The sequence below is a fragment of the Aethalodelphis obliquidens genome, unplaced genomic scaffold, assembly GCF_003676395.1.
Source record: "Aethalodelphis obliquidens isolate GAN/ISIS:26980383/991018 unplaced genomic scaffold, ASM367639v1 scaffold8, whole genome shotgun sequence".
NCBI classification, from domain to species: Eukaryota; Metazoa; Chordata; class Mammalia; order Artiodactyla; family Delphinidae; genus Aethalodelphis; species Aethalodelphis obliquidens.
This window is the reverse complement of record NW_020837952.1, coordinates 12917248-12943546: the sequence shown is the minus strand read 5'-3', so window position 1 is coordinate 12943546 and position 26299 is coordinate 12917248. Positions and strand designations below refer to the sequence as shown.

General features: G+C 40.5%; 1 protein-coding gene across 1 annotated transcript; it reads left to right on the top strand.

Annotated features, from left to right (window-relative positions):
* On the top strand, positions 1 to 25928 carry KICS2 (KICSTOR subunit 2). The gene is made up of 3 exons (XM_027106911.1): positions 1 to 423; positions 11868 to 12153; positions 23925 to 25928. Exons 1-3 carry the CDS (start codon positions 189 to 191, stop codon positions 24739 to 24741), a joined length of 1338 nt encoding a protein of 445 aa, XP_026962712.1. The 5' UTR covers positions 1 to 188; the 3' UTR covers positions 24742 to 25928.
* Positions 25929 to 26299: the final 371 nt, after the last annotated feature.

Below are 26299 nucleotides of genomic sequence, written 5' to 3'. Positions count from 1 at the left end.
CATCCCTCTCCCGCCTTGACCCTTAACCGCGTCCTCTCTAAGGCCCAGGCGCGGTCCAGGCGGCCGCGCGCTCACGAGCCCGCCGCTTGCGGCGGTCACGCGCACGCACGCTCGTGCGCCCGTTCCCTGAGAACCCGGAAGTGCGAGGGAGAGGCGAGCCACGTGGGTGGAGCTGGAGCGCAGCTCGCATGGGGGAGTCTATCCCGCTGGCAGCCCCGGTCCCGGTGGAACAGGCGGTGCTGGAGACGTTCTTCTCTCACCTGGGTATCTTCTCTTACGACAAGGCCAAGGACAATGTGGAGAAGGAACGAGAGGCCAACAAGAGCGCGGGGGGCAGCTGGCTGTCGCTGCTGGCGGCCTTGGCCCACCTGGCCGCGGCAGAGAAGGTCTATCACAGCCTCACCTACCTGGGGCAGAAACTAGGTACCTCCGCCCCGCTCCCCGTGCCCCTTGAGGAAGGAAAGGGAGTATATTCCCCCATCGGCAATGGCTTGGGTTCCCTGTCTCTGTCACTCTTAGCCGCAGGCTCGACTCCGCACTCCCAGGTCTCCTCCCACCGATCCCGTCCTTCCCTCGGCTTCCACAAACCCCGCCCACCGGCCTCCGCGGCAGATAGATTGGCCGTCCGGGTGGATGTTGTTAGCAGGGCTGTGCTTCAAACCGATGGCAGTATCCATTTTGCTCATGCATGGATTGGTGCCATAAATGAGAAGTTAAACTCTATGTCCACGCTCTCTAACCAGTGACACTGCGGCGAGAGGAGCAAAACTTGGCAATACAACCTAGTTAGAATTCATGAACACTATTGTCTGGCTTCTGAAGGCCCCAGAGAGTTACAGATGGAGTCCTACCCCCTCTTCCTAGACCCACAATAAATATCTAATGAATGAAGAGAAAAATGAATGCTGGACAGGAAAGGCAAGAAATATGCCTAACACTAACAAGAGGGGCCTTACAGGGAAAATGGTAAACACTCTTATCATCCCATGATAAATCTTGCCCCTGAAAATAAGATGCAGGAGCTGATTAAGCTGATTTTCACTAGTAGAAACAATTAGTATGAGTAAATCAGAAGGAAATAATATATGTGAAAGCCAAGGGCTATACATACGAAGTATTACTACTTAAAATTACCAATATTATGAATCCCAGAGCTTTTAGAGTTGTTTTAGTACTTTGGCGTATTTTAGACCCTTTAATATCAGAGGCACAGGGTCTGGTATGAATGAAGGACACGTAACAGTATAAAATAGAAGTGTACAATTGAGTGCAGATTCCAGTTTGAGTTTCTCCCCCCCAGTTTCCTTATATTGCCTGAAGGTGACCATGTACATCTTGCTTTCAGTAAACACTCAAGGGGCAGGGCTTTCTGAGATCTTAACTGTGCTTTAGCTTTTCAAACAATAACTTGTTATTTAGTGTGTTGACTTATTGGCAACAACTAGTCAGATAGTTTCACCTTGTGTAATTTTTCCTCCCTTTCTTACAGTGGCACTTCTCAGAAATTTACAGTTGCTCTTGCAGTGTTATAATTCCCCTTTCTACAGATTGGCAAATTGTGTGCATGCAGTTGTGCGGGTAGGTGACAGAGCCTCTACCAGAATACCTACCTTTGAACTGTCAGATTGTGTTTGTGTCCAAATGATTTATAAAAATTGTAGATGTAGTATAATTTACAGTTATATATTAAATAATTTACATATTATTATGTATATATGAAAATGGGGAGGATTCTGGCTGTAAAATTGAAGGTGGGTAATTTTCTTGCAGTTTTAGTGTTTTTAGATTCCCCCACCTCATGAAGAATGGTGATTGATCCCAGTGCCATGTTTCTTATGTTTTTTTTGTTTTAGTTCACCTATGAGGATTTGATAACCTGTGGTCTCGCTCCCCAGAAAAATATATATGTAATACAATTTTGCATGTAATCTGAAAGGGTTCACTTGGATTTCCTAAAGCCTATGTATAGACCTCAGTTAAGAAATCTACTCTAGTTTAAGTTGTATGTGCCTGGTTTTAGGTGCCTGGCTGTGCCTAAGAACATGCACAAGCCCATCACTGTCTCTGACTTGGGTTCTCTGAAGTGGCTCTTATTATGTAAAGCGATTAGTTCTGCACAGACCCCAGCTTGCATGGGTGAGCCTGAGGGCTGTGCTTTGAAATTGATCCACGGAGCAATTTACACCGTGAAACATGCTCAGGCGCTGTTTAGGCTCCCAGCTGATCTGTCACTTCGGTGTAAATGTTCTGAAAATGGCATGTTTAATGTCACATAGCTTACTCTCGTGTACAGTAAATGTAGGTTCCAGATGTAAATTTTTAGCTTTGCAATTACCTTACCGTTTTTTGATACTGGAATGTTTGTGATATCAACGTGCTTACAATATGACTTCATGATTATTGAGTTGACTCTCCATTTTCTTAAAAACTTGGGAAAATTTTTGTGTTGCTACTTAAAACAGTCCCATGTTCGTCAACTACTTTGCTATTTAGAACATTTATATGGTTTTCTTTAAAAAGCAAAACAAAAAGTTTATGTGTATTTTTTAAACATGTAGAAAGCACGGTTTTAAAAAGTGAGTCTTTTTGACTTCACTTTTGTGACTGGTGTTTATTGGAGACCTTGGCAGTGAATCCTGATTATAGATGCAAGTGTGGGACTTTAGACAAAGAAGAGACCTGACAGGGAGCCTTCTGTTCCTGTCTTGGCTCAGCTGAAAAACTTTGGGTCAACCCTTATCTTGGAGCCCTCTGTTTACTTTGAGGGGAGAATATATCTATTTGGGGAAAGATCAGTGATTAAAGTATGCTGACTCAATACCTGCAGAGGACTTTAGAAGGTCATACTTTTCTCCCCTTTGTTTCATTGCTGGAGAGTTTCCTCAACATCTGGTGGCTGGAAGATACCATGGTAGAAAATGACTTAACTTGAGAACTGATGTTTAAAGAGTATCATTAGCAAGAAGTTGTGGAATAAAATATTCAATTAGAAGTGCAAAACTTTAATATACTCATTGCTTGAAATTTCATGATGTGAGATAGACTGTTGAAATCTTGAAAAATAATGAGCATTCATAAAACGAGACTTCCATGGAAACAATTCAAAATAATCATATTTTGTAAATTCAAAAAGCTGAGACAAGAAGTCTGGTGTCTCTGATTCCTTATTTCCCAGCATGAAGGAAGGCCACTCCCCATTGGATATTCCTAACCAGGGTAGTCACCAAGTAGGCTTGTGCTCCTGAGAGCTTTGAGAAGAGAGACATGTTTAAAACAAATGCGTTGGTGGTCTCTCCCTTCCTTAAAGTGTCAGGTAACTTGGTTTCACATAGTAGTAATGGATGTTTATTGATAAGCTTTAAAAGGTATTCTTTATATTTATATGGTGTTTCCACACCCCCAGGTAAGGGTAATCTAATGAAGGAAGGTATCCCTTTTTCACTCAGAGTTAAAATTTTCACCAAGTTCACCTTGTTTAACAGCAGAAGTGAGTACACAGTTAAGGTCACCTAGCTATCTATCAAATAGCTAGCTATTCTTTTTACAGTACTTGAAGCTCCCAATTTACCACAGAGTTGCAGAAGCCCAACTCTGTAGTATTGAGAGCTTCTTTTATCAGTTATAAACGGAAGGGGAAGGGATTAGCAGTATTGATTACGTGCTTTGCTCCAGGTGTGTTACATACCAAATGTTATTTCATTGTGTCTTTTTAGTTTCATGTTAAAACAACAACTAAGGCTCAAAGTGGCTAAGGTTAAGTCCCGTGCACATCACACAGCTTGTAAATTTGGAAGCTGGGATTTGGAACCAAGTCTTTCAGACTCCCAGAGCTTTTAACTTTTACTTGGTACTCTTGCTACCTTCGTAACCTAAGAGATTTTGTCTTAGACCTGGGCGCAGAGGTCCATTTATTTCATACCATCACTTTACAAAATCTGCAAAGCTAGACTTAATATGGGTGGAGAGGAAAGGCAAACCTTCCTGGATACAGTCCTGTATGGGATGTTGGTGTCAGGGTCAATCCACCTTCATATGGTTTTTGCTGCTATTAGTAGGAGAAATGATGTGAATGCTAGTCAATCTGGGCAGTATATTGGAGAAAACACTTTTTCAGTATCAGCAGTTTGCCTGTGAAATCAGTAGTAGTAGGGTGACCAACCCTATAGGTTTGCCCGGAGTTGAGGGGGTTTTCAGGACATGGGACTAAGGGTTTCCTGAGAAGCTAGACTTTCAGTACTAAAACCTGGAAAATCATGGGTAAACTGGGACAAGGTGGTTGCCATAGTGGTAAGGGATATAAGATTCATTTCTTGAAATACAAACTGATCAATGAATTGTGAAATGTTTCATTCATTAAGAGGACATTTTACAAATGCCTTGATAAGTAATTTATACTCCTAATTGGTATGTTTAGAATAGTAACTCATTCATTAAAGCATTCTATGAATATCAACAGAAAATTTAAAATGTCATTCATCTCTGAGAGTTTTATATATTCCTAAGAATTACTGTTTTAAACCTGCCCTGTTTCTTTTTGTTCTCCTAATGTTTTACCTCTGACCTTTGGTGGGGTACAGAATTGCTTAAGAAAACATCTATGAAGCTGGCCCCATAATTATTAGAAGCATAGTTGATCATGTATTAATACAGAAGTAAAGAAATAATGTCTATGCCATTTGAACCTTTTTGGTTGTTGAAAACAATGTATGCGGCCTTACTTTTTGGCTGATTTCCTTTGGAAACCCTGAGTTACAACATGAGTTACAGCAGCAGTTATTTATAATTGCTTCCTACTGTTTTTGTTTTTTTTTTCTATTTTCTTTTCTTTCTTTATTTTTGGCTGCTTTGGGTCTTCATTGCTGCGCATGGGCTTTCTCTAGTTGCGGCGAGCTGGGACTATTCTTCGATGCGGTGTGCGGGCTTCTCATTGCAGTGGCTTCTCTTGTTGTGGAGTATGGGCTCTAGGCGCGTGGGCTTCAGTAGTTGTGGCCTGCGGGCTCTAGAGCGCAGGCTCAGTAGCTGTGGCACACAGGCTTAGTTGGTCCGCGGCATGTGGGATCTTCCTGGACCAGGGATCAAACCCATGTTCCCTGCGTTAGCAGGCGTATTCTTAACCACTGTGCAACCAGAGAAGTCCCACTTCCTATTCTTAATAATTCACAATATGGTGCTTATTATGACAAAGACTGTACTGTCAACCTTGTTAAGAGTACTAAGAGTCCCTTTGTTCCCCTGGGATCCCAGTAGTCTGTGTTTTCCATTTTCTCATACAGCTTGAAAGGAAAACGCAACTCCAAAGCAGAAATAACATTTTCTGATTTACCAGGAATAATAACAGTGTTTCATAATTCGGTGTTCTCTTTTGTTTTAAATATCTTTATGTGGAAGGAGGACTTTTTAGATCCAGGTTGATGTCACTTGCAAGGTTAATCATCCTCTGAATTAGATCTGAATCCTCATTGAAGTGGGCTGGGGGAATATTGGTGCATGAATAAGGAAATTTTTTTTTGAATTTTATTTGTTTTTTTATATAGCAGGTTCTTATTAGTTATCCATTTTATACATATTGTGTATATATGTCAATCCCAATCTCCCAATTCATCACACCACCCCCCGCCACTTTCCTCCCTTGGTGTCCATACGTTTGTTCTCTACATCTGTGACTCAATTTCTGCCCTGCAAACTGGTTCATCTGTACCATTTTTCTAGGTTCCACATATGTGCATTAATATACGGTATTTGTTTTTCTCTTTCTGACTTACTTCACTCTGTATGACAGTCTCTAGATCCATCCACATCTCTACAAATGACCCAATTTTGTTCCTTTTTATGGCTGAGTAATATTCCATCGTATATATGTACCACATCTTCTTTATCCATTCGTCTGTCGATGGGCATTTAGGTTGCTTCCATGTCCTGGCTATTGTAAGTAGTGCTGCAATGAACATTGGGGTGCATGTATGTTTTTGAATTATGGTTTTCTCTGGGTATATGCCCAGTAGTGGGATTGCTGGGTCATATGGTAATTCTATTTTCAGTTTTTTAAGGAACCTCCATACTCTTCTCCATAGTGGCTGTATCAGTTTACATTCCCACCAGCAGTGCAAGAGGGTTCCCTTTTCTCCACACCCTCTCCAGCATTTGTTGTTTGTAGATTTTCTGATGATGCCCATTCTAACTGGTGTGAGGTGATACCTCACAGTAGTTTTGATTTGCATTTCTCTAATAATTAGTGACGTTGAGCAGCTTTTCATGTGCTTCTTGCCCATCTGTATGTCTTCCTCGTAGAAATGTCTATTTAAGTCTTCTGCCCATTTTTGGATTGGGTTGTTTGTTTTTTTCATATTGAGCTGCATGAGCTGTTTATATATTTTGGAGATTAATCCTTTGTCCATTGATTCATTTGCAAATATTTTCTCCCATTCTGAGGGTTGTCTTTTCATCTTGTTTGTAGTTTGCTTTGCAAAAGCTTTTAAGTTTCATTAGGTCCCATTTGTTATTTTTGTTTTTATTTCTATTACTCTAGGAGGTGGATCAAAGCAGATCTTGCTGTGATTTATGTCAAAGAGTGTTCTTCCTATGTTTTCCTCTAAGAGTTTTATAGTGTCCGGTCTTACATTTAGTTCTCAGATCCATTTTGAGTTTATTTTTTATTTATTTATTTATTTTGCAGTATGCGGGCCTCTCACTGCCGTGGCCTCCCCCACTGTGGAGCACAGGTTCCGGACGCGCAGGCTCAGCGGCCATAGCTCATGGGCCCAGCCGCTTCGCGGCATGTGGGATCCTCCCAGACCGGGGCATGAACCCGTGTCCCCTGCATCGGCAGGCATTCCCTCAACCACTGCGCCACCAGGGAAGCCCTGAGTTTATTTTTGTGTATGGTGTTAGGGAGTGTTCTAATTTCATTCTTTTACATGTAGCTGTCCAGTTTTCCCAGCACCACTTATTGAAGAGACTGTCATTTCTCCATTGTATATCCTTGCCTCCTTTGTCATAGATTAGTTGACCATAGGTGCATGGATTTATCTCTGTGCTTTCTATCTTGTTCCATTGATCTATATTTCTGTTTTTGTGCCAGTACCATATTGGCTTGATTACTGTAGCTTTGTAGTATAGTCTGAAGTTAGGGAGTCTGATTCCTCCAGCTCCGTTTTTTTTCCCTCAAGACCGCTTTAGCTATTTGGGGTCTTTTGTGTCTCCATACAAATTTTAAGCATTTTTCTTGTAGTGCTGTAAAAAATGCCATTGGTAAGTTGATAAGGATTGCATTGATCTGTAGATTGCTTTGGGTAGTATAGTCATTTTCACAATATTGATTCTTCCAATCCAAGAACATGGTATATCTCTCCATCTGTTTGTATAATCTTTAATTTCTTTTATCAGTGTCTTATAGTTTTCTGCATATAGGTCTTTTGTCTCCCTAGGTAGGTTTATTCCTAGGTATTTTATTCTTTTTGTTGCAGTGGTAAATGGGAGTGTTTCCTTAATTTCTCTTTCAGATTTTTCATCATTAGTATATAGGAATGCAAGAGATTTCTGTGCATTAATTTTGTATCCTGCAACTTTACAAAATTCATTGATTAGCTCGAGTAGCTTTCTGGTGGCATCTTTAGAATTCTCTCTATATAGTATCATGTCATCTGCAAACAGTGACAGTTTTACTTCTTCTTTTCCGATTTGTATTCCTTTTATTTCTTTTCTTCTCTGAATGCCATGGCCAGGACTTCCAAAACTATGTTGAATAATAGTGGCAAGAGTGGGCATCCTTGTCTTCTTCCTGATCTTAGAGGAAATGCTTTCAGTTTTTCACCATTGAGAATGATGTTTACTGTGGGTTTGTCGTATATGGCCTTTATTATGTTGAGGTAGGTTCCCTCTATGCCCACTTTCTGGAGAGTTTTTATCATAAATCGGTGTTGAATTTTGTCAAAAGCTTTTTCTGCATCTATTCAGATGATCATATGGTTTTTATTCTTCAGTTTGTTAATATGGTGTATCACATTGATTGATTTGCGTATATTGAAGAATCCTTGCATCCTTGGGATAAATCCCACTTGATCATGGTGTACGATCCTTTTAATGTGTTGTTGGATTCTGTTTGCTAGTATTTTGTTGAGGATTTTTACGTCTATATTCATCAGTGATATTGGTCTGTAATTTTCTTTTTTTGTAGTATCTTTGTCTAGTTTTGGTATCAGGGTGATGGTGGCCTCATAGAATGAGTTTGGGAGTGTTGCTTCCTCTGCAATGTTTTGGAAGAGTTTGAGAAGGATTGGTGTTAGCTCTTCTCTAAATGTTTGATAGAATTCACCTGTGAAGCCATCTGGTCCTGGACTTTTGTTTGTTGGAAGATTTTTAATCACAGTTTCAATTTCATTTTTAATCACAGTTTCAATTTCATTACTTGTGATTGGTCTGTTCATATTTTCTATTTCTTCCTGGTTCAGTCTTGGAAGGTTATACCTTTCTAAGAATTTGTCCATTTCTTCCACGTTGTCCATTTTATTGGCATAGAGTTTCTTGTAGAAATCTCTTAGGATGCTTTGTATTTCTGCAGTGTCTGTTGTAACTTCTCCATTTTCATTTCTAATTTTATTGATTTGAGTCCTCTCCCTCTTTTTCTTGATGAGTCTGGCTAATGGTTTATCAATTTTATTTATTTTCTTAAAGAACCAGCTTTTAGTTTTATTGATCTTTGATATTGTTTTCTTTGTTTCTATTTCATTTATTCCTGCTCTGATCTTTATGATTTCTTTCCTTCTACTAACTTTGGGTTTTGTTTGTTCTTCTTTGTCCAGTTCCTTTAGGTGTAAGGTTAGATTGTTTATTTCAGATGTTTATTGTTTCTTGAGGTAGGATTGTATTGCTATAAACTTGCCTCTTAGAACTGCTTTTGCTGCATCCCATAGGTTTTGGATTGTCATGTTTTCATTGTCATTTGTCTCTAGGTATTTTTTCATTTCGTCTTTGATTTCTTCAGTGATCTCTTTGTTATTCAGTAACATATCATTTAGCTTCCATGTGTTTGCGTTTTTTACGTTTTTTTCCCTGTAATTGATTTCTAATCTCATAGCGTTGGGGTCAGAAAAGATGCTTGATATGATTTCAATTTTCTTAAATTTACTGAGGCTTGATTTGTGACCCAAGATGTGATCTATCCTGGAGCATGTTCCGTGTGCACTTGAGAAGAAAGTGTAGTCTGCTATATTTGGATGGAATGTCCTTTAAATATCAATTAAGTCTATTTGGTCTGTTGTGTCATTTACAGCTTGTGTTTCCCTTATTAATTTTCTGTTTGGATGATCTGTCCGTTGGTGTAAGTGAGGTGTTAAAGTCCCCCACTATTATTGTGTTACTGTCCATTTCCTCTTTTATAGCTGTTAGCAGTTGCCTTATGTATTGAGGTGCTCCTATGTTGGATGCATATATATTTATAACTGTTATATCTTCTTGTTGCATTGATCCCTTGATCATTATGTAGTGTCCTTCCTTGTCTCTTGTAATATTCTTTATTTTAAAGTCTATTTTATCTGATATGAGTATTGCTACTCCAGCTTTCTTTTGATTTCCATTTGCATGGAATATTTTTTTTCCATCCCCTCACTTTCAGTCTGTATGTGTCCCTAGGTGTGAAGTGGGTCTCTTGTAGACAGCATATATATGGGTCTTGTTTTTGTATCCATTCAGCGAGCCTGTGTCTGTTGGTTGGACAGGCTCCAACCAAATGGTTAATCCATTCATGTTTAAGGTAATTGTCGATATATATGTTCCTATGACCATTTTCTTAATTGTTTTGGGTTTGTTTTTGTAGCTCCTTTTCTTCTCTTGTGTTTCCTACTTAGAGAAGTTCTTTTAGCATTTGTTGTAGAGCTGGTTTGGTGGTACTGAATTCTCTTAGCTTTTGCTTGTCTGTAAAGCTTTTGATTTCTCCATCGAATCTGAATGAGATCCTTGCCGGGTAGAGTAATCTTGGTTGTAGGTTCTTCCCTTTCATCACTTTAAGTATATCATGCCACTCCCTTCTGGCTTGTAGAGTTTCTGCTGAGAAATCAGCTGTTAACCTTATGGGAGTTCCCTTGTATGTTATTTGTCGTTTTCCCCTTGCTGCTTTCAGTAATTTTTCTTTGTCTTTAATTTTTGCCAATTTGATTACTCTGTGTCTTGGTGTGTTTCTCCTTGGGTTTATCCTGTATGGGACTCCCTGCCCTTCCCAGACTTGGGTGGCTATTTCCTTTCCCATGTTAGGGAAGTTTTCGACTATAATCTCTTCAAATATTTTCTCGGGTTGTTTCTTTCTCTCTCCTCCTTCTGGGACCCCTATGATGCAAATGTTGTTACACTTAACGTTGTCCCAGAGGTCTCTTAGGCTGTCTTCATTTCTTTTCATTCTTTTGTCTTTAGTCTGTTCCATAGCAGTGAATTCCACCATTCTGTCTTCCAGGTCACTTATCTGTTCTTCTGCCTCAGTTGTTCTGCTATTGATTCCTTCTAGTGTATTTTTCATTTCAGTTGTTGCGTTGTTCATCTCTGTTTGTTTGTTCTTTAATTCCTCTAGGTCTTTGTTAAACATTTCTTGCATCTTCTCGATCTTTGCCTCCATTCTTTTCCAAGGTCCTGGATCATCTTCACTATCATTATTCTGAATTCTTTTTTCTGGAAGGTTGCCTATCTGTACTTCATTTAGTTGTTTTTCTAGGGTTTTATCTTGTTCTTTCATCTGGTACATGGCCCTCTGCTTTTTCATCTTGTCTGTCTTTCTGTGAATGTGGTTTTTGTTCCACAGGCTGCAGGATTGTAGTTCTTGTAGTAGTTCTTCTGCTGTCTGCCCTCTGGTGGATGAGGCTATCTGAGAAGGACTGGTGGTGGGTAGAGCTGGCTGTTGCTCTGGTGGGTAGAACTCAGTAAAACTTTAATCCGCTTGTCTGCTGATGGGTGGGGCTGGGTTCCCTCCCTGTTGGTTGTTTGGCCTGAGGCGACCCAACACTGGAGCCTATCCGGGCTCTTTGGTGGGGCTAATGGCGGACTTTGGGAGTGCTCACCCCAAGGAGTACTTCCCAGAACTTCTGCTGCCAGTGTCCTTGTCCTCACGGTGAGACACAGCCACCCCCACGTCTGCAGGAGACCCTCCAACACTAACAGGTAGGTGTGGTTAAGTCTCCTACGGGGTCACTGCTCCTTCCCCTGGGTCCCGATGTGCACACTACTTTGTGTGTGCCCTCCAAGAGTGGAGGCTCTGTTTCCTCAGTCCTGTCGAAGTCCTGCAATCAAATCCCACCAGCTATCAAAGTCTGATTCTCTAGGAATTCCTCCTCCCGTTGCCAGATCCCCAGGTTGGGAAGCCTGACGTGGGGCTCAGAACCTTCACTCCAGTGGGTGGACTTCTGTGGTATGTGTTCTCCAGTTTGTGAGTCACCCACCCAGCGGTTATGGGGTTTGATTTTATTGTGATTGCGCTCCTGCTACCATCTCACTGTGGCTTCTCCTTTGTCTTTGGATGTGGGGTATCTTTTTTGGTGAGTTCCAGTGTCTTCCTGTCGATTGTTCAGCAGTTAAATGTGATTCTGGTGCTCTCACAAGAGGGAGTGAGAGCATATCCTTCTAGTCCACCATCTTGAACCAATCTCCTGGGTAAGGAAATTATACACAGGTCCACCACTACACTGAGTTGTACCAGCGTTAATTTACTCTACAGTGAAATTATGAATCACAAGATATTTAAATCCAAATCATAGAAGTCAGAGAACATGGTAGATGAAAACTCATTGAGCTCAGCAGTTTAGATTCTTTCCTTTTGGATGCTGAGAGGTGTTTTGTACTTGCAGTTTCTGTACCTTACCTGTCATGTGCTTATGTCATTTGTCTACCAGGGGGCCAGTCGTTCTTCAGCAGGAAGGACTCCATCCGCACCATCTACACTTCCCTGCATAATGAGCTAAAGAAGGTGGTGACTGGCCGTGGTGCCCTAGGGGGGACTGCACCTCATGTGGAAGAGCTCCTTTCCCACCTGTCCGAGCAGCTCTGCTTCTTTGTTCAGGCTCGGATGGAGATCGCAGACTTCTATGAGAAGATGTACACCCTCAGCACACAGAAGTTCATCAATGCCGAAGAGCTCGTTGGCCTTTTAGACACCATCCTCAAGAAATACAGCTCCAGGTCAGTGTAGGGGAGGAGGGAGGGAGGAGTGTGGCAGCCTCACAATCCCACACAGAGTCTCCGTCTTCCCCACACCCCTGCGAAAATCTGTGATGGAATAACTGTGAAGGAGAAATAGTTGTGTTACATTTTATACACGTTAATTAATCAACAGGTATGCATTAGACATCTTCTTTGGGCTTAGTTAACACCATACTGGATGGATGCTTCTCTGAGCAGTAGCAAAAGGTCGAAAATGAAGTAATCCTTAAAAGTTGTATTGTAACTGGTTTTTCTGCTTATGAAAGAATTCACACAACAACAAAAGAATTGTATATCACATAGTGTGACTTTTTAATAAACCACTATTCAAATAAATGTCCCTTTCAAAGTCATCACCTTGGTGAGTTATCCACTTGATTCCTCTGATGGAGCCATTACTTAACATGCGTAGGGAACTCCTTTATAATTGCTTTCAGCACCTGTCACATAGTTTTGATTTTGTCTTCTTTGGTGGAGGCAGGCATCTGTGCTTTAGAGCAGGGCATGTTTTTTTTGGTAGTCAAAAAAGATATTTGTAGCCAGTTTAATTTTTTTTAAAAAGATGTTGATCAACTGGAAAAAATTTTTTGAAGGAAATTGCTGCTTATAAAGTGAGACTCGTTATAATGTATTGCTCACTGCCTGGCCCAAAAAGCAGTTCCAAAAGAATTTGAGTAGTGTTGTGAACATCACTGACTGTGAGTGACTCAGTTTTATTTTTGGGTCCTTGGAGCCTGGCTTAGAGCCTTGCACATAGTAGGTGCTCAGTAATTTTATGATGAATTAAATGGAAAGTGATGCTAATCATTAGAGAAATGCAAATCAAAACTGCAGTGAGGTATCACCTCACACCGGTCAGAATGGCCATCATCAAAAAAATCTACAAACAATAAATGCTGGAGAGGGTGTGGAGAAAAGGGAACCCTCTTGCACTGTTGGTGGGAATGTAAATTGATACAGCCACTATGGAGAACAGTATGGAGGTTCCTTAGAAAACAAAAAATAGAACTCCCATATGACCCAGCAATCCCACTACTGGGCATATACCCTGAGAAAACCATAGTTCAAAAAGAGTCATGTACCAAAATGTTCATTGCAGCACTATTTACAATAGCCCAGAGATGGAAACAACCTAAGTGTCCATTGACAGATGAATGGATAAAGAAGATGTGGCACATATATACAATGGAATATTACTCAGCCATAAAAAGAAACGAAATTGAGTTATTTGTAGTGAAGTGGATGGACCTAGAGTCTGTCATACAGAGTGAAGTAAGTGGGAAAGAGAAAAACAAATACTGTATGCTAACACATGTATATGGAATCTAAAAAAAAAAGAAAAAAAAAAAAAAGGTCCCATCCTGCCTTTAGGCAGGATGGGAATAAAGATGCAGACCTACTAGAGGATGGACTTGAGGACACGGGGAGGGGGAAGGGTAAGCTGGGACGAAGTGAGAAAGTGGCATGGACATATATACACTACCAAATGTAAAATAGATAGTTAGTGGGAAGCAGCCGCATAGCACAGGGAGATCAGCTCGGTGCTTTGTGACCACCTAGAGGGGTGGGATAGGGAGGGTGGGAGGCAGACACAAGAGGGAAGAGATATGGGGATGTGTGTATATGTATAGCTGATTCACTTTGTTATACAGCAGAAACTAACACACCATTGTAAAGCAATTATACTGCAATAAAGTTGTTAAAAACAAAAAAACCCAAAAAGAGTCATGTACCACAATGTTCATTGTAACACTGTTTACAATAACCAGGACATGGAAGCAACCTAAGTGTCCATCGACAGATGAATGGATAAAGAAGATGTGGCACATATATACAATGGAGTATTACTCAGCCATAAAACGAAACGAAATTGAGTTATTTGTAGTGAGGTGGATGGACCTAGAGTCTGTCGTACAGAGTGAAGTACGTCAGAAAGAGAAAAACAAATACTGTATGCTAACACATATGTATGGAATCTAAAAAAACAAATAGCTCTGATGAACCTAGGGCAGGACAGGAATAATGACACAGATGTAGAGAATGGACTCGAGGACACAGGGAGGAAGAAGGGTAAGCTGGGACAAAGTGAGAGAGTAACATTTACATGTATACACTACCAAATGTAAAATAGATGGCTAGTGGGAAGCAGCTGCATAGCACAAGGAGATCAGCTCGGTGCTTTTTGGCCACCTAGAGGGGTGGGATAGGGAGGGTGGGAGGGAGACACAAGAGGGAAGAGATATGGGGACATATGTATATGTATAGCTGATTCAGTTTGTTATACAGCAGAAACTAACACAACATTGTAAAGCAATTAAACTCCAATAAAGACGTTTAAAAAAATTAAAATAAAAAAATGGAAAGTGATGACTTTGAAAGATACCACTCCTTTGGATATATGAGTTCAGATATGTTTGCTTAAAAAAGAAAGGCAGATATATTCATTTATATTCCCAAATTAAGCCTACTACTCATCTGATTAATGGACTGGGGGAAGTAGGCTAAGTGGAGAGATTAAAAGAGACTTCACAGAGGGAGGTGGAATCTGAGAAGACTTTTAAGGGCGGGTAGGATTTTGAAAGAAAAGGCAGGTAGAAAGCATAGGTTCTTCCATATCTGTGACTCCACATCCAGAGATTCAAAGTATTGAATATACTACCTACTAAAATATGTTACCTCCTAAAATATATTACATACATTTTGTAATATATTTTACATGTGTATATAAGTGGACCTGTGCAGTTCAAACCCATGTATGTCATTGAAGGGTCAGCTGTATTCTAAATTTTTATTTATTTTTAGTAGGTAATATATTAACATGGCTCAAAATTTATGAAGTACAAAAAAATGCAGTAGTGAAAAGTCTACCTTCTGCCCCTGTTCCTTAGCTACTTAATTTCTTTCCTAGGAGTCAATGAATGTTAACAAGTTCTGTCATTCTCAAGAGATAGTTTATGCATATAAATACACACATTTCCTTTTTTTAAACAAATTTTACATGTTTACAGATTTTTTTTTATCTTTGGAAATTTTCTTTTATTTCTCCCTCAAATCTGATTAGTATATGTTTTCTTTCAATAAAATAATTTTTTTTTAAACCAAAAACTACAGTACAATTGGAGCTGTGATTCTCAAGAGGAAGAGATCTTATGTGGTGATTCCCAAATGCTAACGTGAAAGTGTTTTGCTGAACCATTTTGGGAGCTTAAGAAAAATACCGTTACCTGAGCCCTTCTTCTTTCCCAAGAGAGTAACATTCAGTGATTTGGGGTTGGGTGCCTAGAAACCTGTCTGTTTTAAAAGTTCCCTGTGATACTGATACATAAGTCTGCAAGAAAAATGGGATAAATAAGGAAAAGATGCCAACATTAGGATATACTGGTTATTGAACCTTACCAATGTGTGTGCAAGTGCCTGTGTGTATGTTGTGTCATAGTAAAGAATGGTTATTACTATATAATTGTTTTTATTTTATTAGATCTTTGAACCTTCTTTGAAACATCCCACTTCTCAGAGGCCTGGGAATTTCTTCCATTGCAGTAGCAAAAGCCCAGGTTTCATTCTTGAAGATCTTAGGGCAGTACTTAGCAGTACCCCTTATCCTGCTGAGTGGATACTGATGGAGCTGGCTGTAAATCACATATGGTCAATAGGTGTTTTCAGCTATTGTCTCCATCCTCCACCAATGCTACCTTTGTCTACTTAATAGGGAATTAATGATCACAGACACATCCTAGCCTAAAAATTATCTACAGTAGAGGCTTTGGGTTAATTTGAACAACATAAATTCTTTAGAATTTCTGAAAAGTTGAAATTCTGTATACTATGTTCATTTTCTTTGGGAAGTGAAATTATTTTAGATATAAATTAACATGATTTGCCCTTTGCTTTCAGAGATGAAGGGGATTCATATTTTGTTTTTCTCCTCTGGAAGCCAGGTGTGCTCAGAGTAGAATGGTGTTAAAGGTTTCCTCTTTTGGCAAACTTATTACATTATTAAGCAAATGTAAATTGGTTAAGAATCACAGCCATTTGTGATGCTGCATTTCAAATTGAATAATTAACATTAATCATTTGAGTTTTCATTGTGTGCCCTTTAGAAGAAAAAACATGGATTAACTCATGCAGGGTCAGGGTGTCTACTATTCCTTGAATACTTTTGAGGAGAAGTAGAACTTGGGTTTTTATTTCCAAGGAATTATCAGTGGAACATTTTTTGATTCAGTAGAATTTGTTTTGAATTTATTTACCTGTTTTGTACAGTGGACATAAAAGAAAATTCTGGCTTATCTTTCTATTTCATGGTTAAAACAATTATAAATGCAATTTAATATATACTCTCCTAAATCAAGAACTTTTAATTGAAGTATAGTTGATACACAGTATTATATAAGTTTCAGGTGTACCGTATAGTGATTCACAATTTTTAAATGTTATACTCCATTTATAGTTATTATGAAATATTGGCTGTATTCCCTGTGTTGTATCATATATCCCTTTTTTTTTTTTTTGGCCATGCCGCGCAGCACGCAGGATCCTGGTTCCTTGACCAGGGATCAAACCCGTGCCCCCTGCAGTAGAAGCACAGAGTCTTAACCACTGGACTGCCAGGGAAGTCCCATATATCCTTGTAGCTTATTTTAAATATAATAGTTTGTACCTCTTAATCCTCTCCCCGTATATTGCCCCTCCCCCTTCCCTCTCCCCACTGGAAACCACTAGCTTTACAACATGATTTTTAAGACATAATTCTTTTAGAGAAGTCAGCAATTATTCATTCTAGACAGCTTTTAAAAATCCATCTGGTGTGGCAATAATATTCTATTAAATGATTTTTATTCTTTAATCATAATTTTATAGCTAGGATTTAAAGAGCATTTTTTTAAAAACTGAGTTACATAAATTTCTGTTTGCATTTTAGGAAGCACATTTTTTTTGATCTGAATGCTTCAAATGACAGAATTCTCACCAAGGGCAGAACAGTGATTTATTTAGTCTTTATGCCCTTTTTCCTTCAAAAAAAAAGATTCATGATGATAAGACTGTTAATGAAACAGTTAGTTGCATGTGTGTAGTTCAACAAGGTTAACTGTTGCCCACTGAAAATTTCGTAAGCAAAACCAGCAATAGTACGATTTCTGTAGGACGCGTTCTACTCTAGGTATTTGACTCGCCTAGATCTTAACAGTGGAGACTCAAGGGTTTCTGTGATCTTGCCCCAGCCCAACTTTTCAAATTACCTAAGGCCCATCAAATGCCTTAAATTGCACTAAAACTCCTAGTAAAAAGGAAGTAGCTTCAAAGAGAAAACTTTGAGGATTTTAAGCAGAAGCCAAAAAAAACAGTCCATAATCTAATGTATTCCCCATAAGGAAATTTGCCATTTCCTACCTTGGTTCCTGTTACTTAGTTTGCTTAGAATGTCCTCCAATTTGTAGGGGAGGAAAAAATATCTTTTTCCTTTACTCTTCTAAGTATCTCAGCTGAGGGCCCTTTAACAAAAGACAGATTAACAAGAGAAAAGCATACAAATGTATTTTAATATGTATTTATGTGGCATGGAGCCTTCTAAGGAAATGAAGACCCAAAGAAGTTGTTAAACCTGTGTTTTTATGCTAGATGTGATGAAGAGTGAGAGTTGTGGAAAAATGTGCTAGGATGAAAAAAGGTATGAGCTAAATGTACTAAACTGGGGGAAACAGCAAGGCCCGTTCAGATTTCTCTCTGTGACCTTATGTCTTTGGAGATAAGGATGCTCATTTCCTCAGCATACAGGGAGGGAAACCTCTTACATGAGGGTTTTATGATCTGCTTCAGGAGAGGGTCAGAAAGTCCTTCCTGCATATGTCATTTCTCAATGTTACCTGCATATGTCATTTGTCAAATTCATTCAGCTTAAAATAGTCAATATACCAAGATGCCATATTTTGGGGTAGCGTGTTCTGAACCTCGTCAAGTTCTATCATGTGTCAATTAGCTGTTGCCACAATTATTTTGTATAACAGACTACCCCCAAAATCGCACTTTCGGGCTTGCAGGTCAAATGGGAGTTGTCTGACGTAGGCTGGGCTTAACTGGGTAGCTCTGCTGAACACTGTTGGTCTCATTGGGCTTGGCTTACTGCTGTGAGTTTTGGGCTTGGTCAGCTACACGTGTGTTCCTTCTGAGCCCAAGGTTAGAGGGGAAGCAGCTACCCGGTGATGACGCCCAAGTGCCAAAGAACAAGCCCAATCAAGCTCATTTCAAGCCTTTGCTTGCATCAGACCTGTTAACATCCCTTTGGCCAAAGCAAGTCACATAGCCCGATCCATGGTCCAGGGGTGGGAAAGTACACTCTACCTCTGGTGGGAGAGGCCGCAAAATCACACAGCAGAGAGTGTGGAATCAGGGGTGGTTACGAACTGGGGCCAGAAATTGAAGCTCTCATCTTCACGTGGCTAAATCCTACCTGTTCTTTAAGCTTTATGACTCAATTGAAATCCTGTCTCCTCTATGACCTGCACAATCTTTCAACCAAAAGGAATTGCTCCTTTTTCTAAACTGTTAGTTGATTTGTTCCCCTCGTAAGAGATGTATTACTTCCTGCTTATAGCCATTATAAATACCTCCTTCTACCAGGGGAGGTCCTGTAGGGCAAACCTTTGTCTAATTCATCTTTATATCTTCAATGTAATTATATCTAAAAACTAGTAAAGTGATTGTTTTAAATGAGATTATGGATTTTTAAAATGTGGTGAAATATACATAACATTTACTTCTTTAACCATTTTTAAGTGTAAGTTTTTGTGTGTTTTGGGGGGTTTTTTGATTTTTTAAAATTTTATTGTTTTGTTGTAATAAAACATAATATAAAATTTATCACCTTAACCATTGTAAGTCTGCAGTTGAGTGGCATTAAGTACATTCACAATGTTGTGCAACCATCACCACCATCCATTTCCAGAATTTTCTTTTAATCATCCAAACAGAAACTCTGTACCCATTCAGCAATAACGGCCTATTCTCCCCTCAGCCTCTGGTAACCTCCATTCTAATTTCTGTCCCTGTGAAATTGCCTCTTCGGTGTCTCTCATACAAGTGGAATCACGTGACATCAGTCCTCTTGTGTCAGGCTGATTTCACTTAGCATAATGTTTCCAAGGTTCATCCACGTTGTAGCATGCATCAGTACTTTGTGTTTTTTTTTAATGGCTGCATAACGTTTTGTTGCTTAAGTGTACAGTTTTGTGACATTCATATATTCACATTGTACTACAGTTTTATTTTTAATTGGTCTTCTGCCTTCTCACATGCATGGGACCTGCATACTTCTTTTGGAAGGAACTCCTTGATGGGGATTTGTGAAGGAGGGAGTGCGTGCTGGAGCTCCCTTCCTCTCTCTCTCTTTTTCTGTCTTTCTTTTTGGCTTTTTTTGGAGCAGATGTTCTCTGCAAATAGTTGTCAATTTATTCTGTATTCAGGCTCTTTCAAGCTGTATGTTTTTGGATTACAACAATTTAACAGATCCCACTACGGGGTGAGATGTGAATAGGTATGAGGCACAGAGTGGGAATGGGAAAATGATACAACATAATGCTAATCTCAGGGTCTTGGCAGAATAACATTAGCATGAATTTTTAGCTCTTCTTACGGATGAAAAGTAGCTTCGGCATTCACATTCATCCTAATAAATGTTGAACATTTAAACACTTTTCCGTATATGTATACAGAAGAGCTTGTGCAGAATTCTTTCTAGAGGTTTGTACAGAGAAGAGAATTCATATTCTTTCAAGAGAACATTGGATATAAATGATGATTTCCAGCTGGAAGCAGAAACATCACTTTGAGTATTGTTATTTGTGGTAGAATGAAACCATTTTCCTCTTATTAACAGTCTTACTGTGTTCATAGCTCCTTGGCAGATTTTCGTGATATCCATGATTGTAGAATCTGGTGATACTTAAGGCTCATTAAGTGTCAAGTTGCCTAAAGGCTAAGGTGGTAGGAGCATTTCTCAGAATGCAAAGATTCTGAGACATGCTATAGTGTGTGTGTGTGTGTGTGTGTGTGTGTGTGTGTGTGTGTGTGTGTGAGATAGGCTTTCTTTTTCTTTTTTTACAAATTTATTTATTTTTGGCTATGCTGGGTCCTTGCCACTGCGCGGGCCCTCTCCAGCTGTGACGAGTGGGGCGCCACTCCTCGCTGCGGTGCGCGGGCCTCCCATCGTGGCGCCTCCCCCCACCGCCGAGCAGGGGCTCCAGGTGCACCGGCCTCAGTAGTTGTGGCTCCCGGGCTCCAGGGCGCAGGCTCATTAGCTGTGGCGCACGGGCTCAGCCGCTCCGCGGCATGTGGGATCCTCCCAAACCAGGGCTTGAACCCATGTCCCCCGCATTGGCAGGCGGACCCCCAACCACTGTGCCACCAGGGAAGTCCCATGTTAGGCTTTCTTAACGTTTACTTCAAAGCATGTAATGTTTGAAGAGTCCAAATTAGTTAATTAATTGAGTACATGAGCTAGAGGATTTGAGATCTGGTTTGTCTTTCTGATTCTTTGAGTGTATTATTAGACTATACCTCCCACCCATGTTTTAGCTTCCATATCTTGAAGGATGTTGATTGTAAAATACCAGTAATAGAAAAAAAAATGTGTTATTGTTATGTGACTAGCTACATCCTATTTATCACATGATAATCAGTTTCTATCGTATAATATCCAACCTAGTTTGGGCTCTCTTAATCATAATCCCATTTGTTTAAATAGATTTTTTAAAACTCTAGATATACTTGTGATGATTTTTTTTTCCTAATTGTTTAATTGATAACCAGGATTTTCCTCTTCAACCAGGGCCAAAACAGATGTGTAAGAATCTTCTGTCTCATTGACAGTGAAGCAATTAAATTACATGGGCTCAGGCCTGTAAATCATCTCCCATGGTGCCTGGGGCATATGATATGCTTGGGAAATGCTAGATCTTGCCCACACCTTCAAAATGGGATCACTTGCTAAGATAATTCCTGAAACCTCTGCAGATGCTTTGGAACTTGAGGAAGAGTGTAAGGGCTTCATGTAGGCTCCTTGAGAAGGAGGTGCATCAGGCCAGGCAGACACTGAAACTCCCTGGGCATTTCTCAGAAGAAAAAGATGAGCAAGAAAGTTCTAAGTGGTCCATACAGAAAGGACTCTCCTCATCCAGTCCTTTGCCACACTTGATATTAGCCAAAAGGCTGAGAAGCGATAACCATTCCATCTCATTGTTACAGAACTTCATTTAGGTCATAAACAACAGAGTCAATGAGGCAGAAACTAGGATTCAAATCTTAACATAGTTACCACATTTACCGAGTTTCTACTACGTGCTGCGTGTTTGAGAGATGGAGTGAAGGAAGAACGCAGCTTTTACTTCCCCTCAGAAGGGGCTCAAAGCAAGGGTGACCCTGTGTCCCAGTTTGTGTGATAAGTTATACGATTAAGCTACAAAGGGAAGACAGGTATTAAGAAACTAGAGGATATAATTAGAGGGCCTGACCTAGTCTGGGGGAGGACAAAGAAGACATTTTGAAGGAAGTGACTCTGAAGAGGAGACCTGAAGTAGAAGTGTTGATGGAAAAGGCTCAGGCTGTCACTGGCCTCAGGGTCTTTGCACGTGCCCGTTATCCCCTCTGCCGGGGAGAGAGGACCTTCCCACAGCCTGTCCCCTTCCCCCTCAATTTACTAGACAAGTGAAGTAAAAAATGTTTTACAAACAGCAGGTAGCAGTCCATGAGTCATAAAATTAAGTTAGTGAGTAGTAATCTAATTAAAATATATATATTGGGCTTCCCTGGTGGCACAGTGGTTGAGAGTCTGCCTGCCGATGCAGGGGACACGGGTTCGTGCCCTGGTCCGGGAAGATCCCACATGCCCCGGAGCAGCTGGGCCCGTGAGCCATGGCCGCTGAGCCTGCGGGTCCGGAGCCTGTGCTCTGCCAACGGGAGAGGCCACAACAGTGAGAGGCCCGCGTACCGCAAAAAAAAAAAAAAAAAAAAAAAATATATATATATATATATATATATATATAGTTAAATATCAAGAGTACATTGTACATAGTAAGGGTAAATGTGAAATTTTAAAACCTTTTATCTATCGATGTATGCACTTCATCACAATATAAAGTATTTCTTACTGTAGATCATGGTCAAAATTTTTTTTAAAAATTTTGTCTAGAACAAATAGAAATGAAATCATGCTATTACCCTAACCTTCTCTGGTATACCATTGCATTTCTAGTTATTTAATGTATGGAGAAAGTGAGAAGAATGAGAATGTGGCTCAAGCTGAGGAGGGACCAGGTTTTTCGAGGCCTCGTAAGCCTTTTTAAGGATTTTAGATTTTATCCTGAGATAAATGGAAAGTGGTTGAAGTATAAGATTTTTTAAATTTAGCCACGTTTTTTTTTTTTTTTTTTTTGCGGTACGCGGGCCGCTCACTGTTGTGGCCTCTCCCGTTGCGGAGCACAGGCTCCGGATGCGCAGGCTCAGCGGCCATGGCTCACGGGCCCAGCTGTTCCGCGGCATGTGGGATCTTCCCGGACCGGGGCACGAACCCGTGTCCCCTGCATCGGCAGGCGGACTCTCAACCACTGTGCCACCAGGGAAGCCCCACGATTTTGTTTTTAACTGTGATTAAATATGAAGGGAATTTGAGAACTAGAAGTAAGGGCTTTCTGATAAATGTTCTATTCCTTTATTTTTTGGCTGTTTTGTTGCTGTGTGCGGGCTTTCTTTAGTTGGGGCGAGCCGGGGCTACTCTTTGTTGTGGGGCGTGGGCTTCTCACTGCGGTGGCTTCTCTTGTTGTGGAGCACGGGCTGTAAGCGCGTGGGCTTCAGTAGTTGTGGCACGCAGGCTCAGTAGTTCTGGCTCTTGGGCTCTAGAGCGCAGGCTCAGTAGTTGTGGTGCACGGGCTTAGTTGCTCCGCGGCATGTGGGATCTTCCCGGACCAGGGCTCGAACCTGTGTCCCCTGCATTGGCAGGTGGATTCTTAACTACTGTGCCACCAGGGAAGCCCTATTCCTTTAATAAACATTTATGGATTGTATACTGTTTCAGTTGGTTTATAGTCTCTACTCTCATCTGCAAAATAGGTTTCGTAATACCTTTTGGAGTTACTGTGAACATTAAATAAGTTGATATGTGTTATGTACACAATTAAGAGATGTTTTAGTGACCTTTTATTTGCCTCTTTAGGACCACACCCTGAAAATAGTTTGCCTTGTTTTGTCATACAATTCCCAGAATAAATAAAATAAGTTAAGAAAGACCTATAGTGGGAATTCTCTGGTGGTCCAGTGGCTAAGACTTGGTGCTTTCACTGCCGTGGGCCCGGGTTTGAACACTGGTCAGGGAACTAAGATTCCATGAGCCGTGAGGCGTGGCCAAAAACAAACAAACAAAACAAAAGAAAACACCTTGGGGTTTTTTGTAAGCTGTAAGAAAGACTTACAGCTAATTCAGTTTCTCTGTATTTGAACAGAAGGTAGTGGCTATTCTCATTTTTTTTTTTTTTAATGTCAGGCTGTTTCCACAGGAGACTATGGTGCTGACATAATTCTGAGATGGCGAAGTTATATCAGAATGACCTTTTAAATAAATCAACATGGAATCTTTCCATCTTTCCTTCCCCCGCCCCCAAACATAGTATTAGTCTGACCACACTGTGTTTTTTTGAGGATAGAAAGTGTCACTGTGGGGTCACATTTCCACTCATTTCTGTTAATTCCCCTTCCCCCTTTAGATTTCACCACCCCATCCTCAGTCCTCTGGAAAGCAGTTTCCAGCTGGAGGTCGACGTACTGAGTCATCTCCTGAAGGCCCAGGCTCAGGTCTCCGAGTGGAAGTTCCTCCCGTCTCTGGTTAACTTACACAGCGCTCACACCAAGCTGCAGACTTGGGGCCAGATCTTTGAAAAGCAACGGGAGACCAAGAAACATCTGTTTGGAGGGCAGTCCCAGAAGGCCATTCAGCCCCCACACCTTTTCCTTTGGCTGCTGAAACTCAAAAACATGCTGCTTGCCAAATTTAGCTTCTACTTTCACGAGGCACTGAGCCGACAAACGACTGCTTCAGAAATGAAAACGCTGACTGCAAAAGCCAACCCAGACCTCTTTGGAAAGATTTCCAGCTTCATCAGGAAATACGACGCTGCCAACGTGTCCTTAATCTTTGACAACCAGGGTTCCGAGAGCTTTCAGGGTCATGGCTACCACCACCCCCATTCCTACAGAGAGGCCCCAAAGGGCGTGGATCAGTATCCAGCCGTGGTATCTCTGCCCAGTGACAGGCCTGTCCTGCACTGGCCCAATGTCATCATGATCATGACAGACCGCACGTCCGACCTGAACAGCTTGGAGAAAGTGGTCCACTTCTATGATGACAAAGTTCAGAGCACCTACTTCCTTACCCGCCCAGAACCCCACTTTACCATTGTTGTCATTTTCGAGTCAAAGAAATCTGAAAGAGACTCCCACTTTATTTCCTTCCTTAGTGAGATCTCACTTGCCCTTAAGAACCCCAAGGTTTTTGCTAGTCTGAAACCTGGATCCAAAGGTTAGCAGGTGATTTGTGTGAAAGGCTTTCAAGACTGGAATTGTGTTCTTAATTGCTCTAACGATCTACAGTGGTCTGTGATTAGAGTTTCCATCCACCTGTGCTTCTTTCAGATCTAAATTAAAGACACATTCTCCCTAATTGTGTTGCACCCTTTATAAGCAGTTAAGGCCAGCTCAGTCACATATCCAAAGAGTAAGCGAGGTGGACGTGGCTGCCGGTCTCCGTGGTACAGCAAGGTACTTTCGGCGTTTTCTCCTTTTATTCCTGTATTTCATGTAGATTAATATTTATTGGCCTTTGATTTTTCTTTCCCGATGTTTTATATTATTCTAAACGTTGTGTTTCAGTGCAATTTCAAATGCCCTCTCCTTTCTCCCTCTTTCTGGATGAGTAATTGGGATACGATATTAAACGGCTTTTTTAGAATCAAGGACTGTTTTCTAGCTCGTAAATTAGCAAATTAACATGAAACTTTAAGTTTTGTGATCAACAAATTAATATTTTTGATGCCAAAATTAGGGTCTTGGTGGGAAATTTCTATCAGTTTGTGAAATTGTAGGTGAATCAGAGTGGTAGCCTAGCATTTGTTTTTTTAACAATTCCGAAGATGCTCATGGCAACTTTAATAGCAGTGGTTCCTTTTGAGGTGATCTACACACCTAGCTGCGTTTGCTTTTCCCCTTATAAAGTTTCAATTTTTCACTCTGTTTTAAAGTTAGCATAATCCATTAAGTGGGGTTTCTTCCTTCTTCAAAGTATAATCTGCTTGGCTCTCTATCACCTTTCTGCTGAAATGTATGTTCATGTTTGGCTCTATTCCCTGTTTATTTTTAGGCTGAAAAATCAGGCCGTCTTGGTTTTTCAGCCACTTTTATGCAACTTAGCCTACTTTTATAAAATCAAAATGGAGGTCTTGATACCTTTTACTTGTTAAAAATCAATTGTGCATTCAAAAGACCTCTTCGTACTTGAGTCATCAACCCCGCAATTAAGCACATCTGAACTTGGGTTTCATGCCTGTCTCCTCCACGTTATTTTTAGAAGCAGTGATACATCTTAACACATGCTTCCTTAACACTTTCCTTCAGTAGGTGTTCATGGGGAAGGAGATAGGTCAGTAAAGCCATAATGGGCTGTGGAGACCTTCACTTCTAGGTTATTGATTCAGAATAAAAATAAGCCACAAAGACTAATTGAGTTGTAACTATCTGATAGTTCCTTCAAAGCTTGTGTGCAGTGTAATGATCAGAGCAGTCCTGTTTTTCATGATTGCACGGAGCCACTGTTTTTACTGGGCGGCCATAGCAGGCAAGCTGGCAGCATTGGCAGAGACCGGAGAGCCCCTTTGAGCCCATGTAGGAGGCCTGCCCACCTCAGCCTGGACTCCCTGGTGGAAGAGCCCACTGGCCTATTTTCTGGGGAGAACATGTGTTTTCCTTTTCTTTTTTTCCTTTTTTTTTTTTTTTTAAAGTATTATGATTTGTAAAAAGCCAGTTTGCTTTAAATAGAAAGTAGTATTTACCTCTGCATTTTATTCACTCAGGTTCGATGAAAATCTGG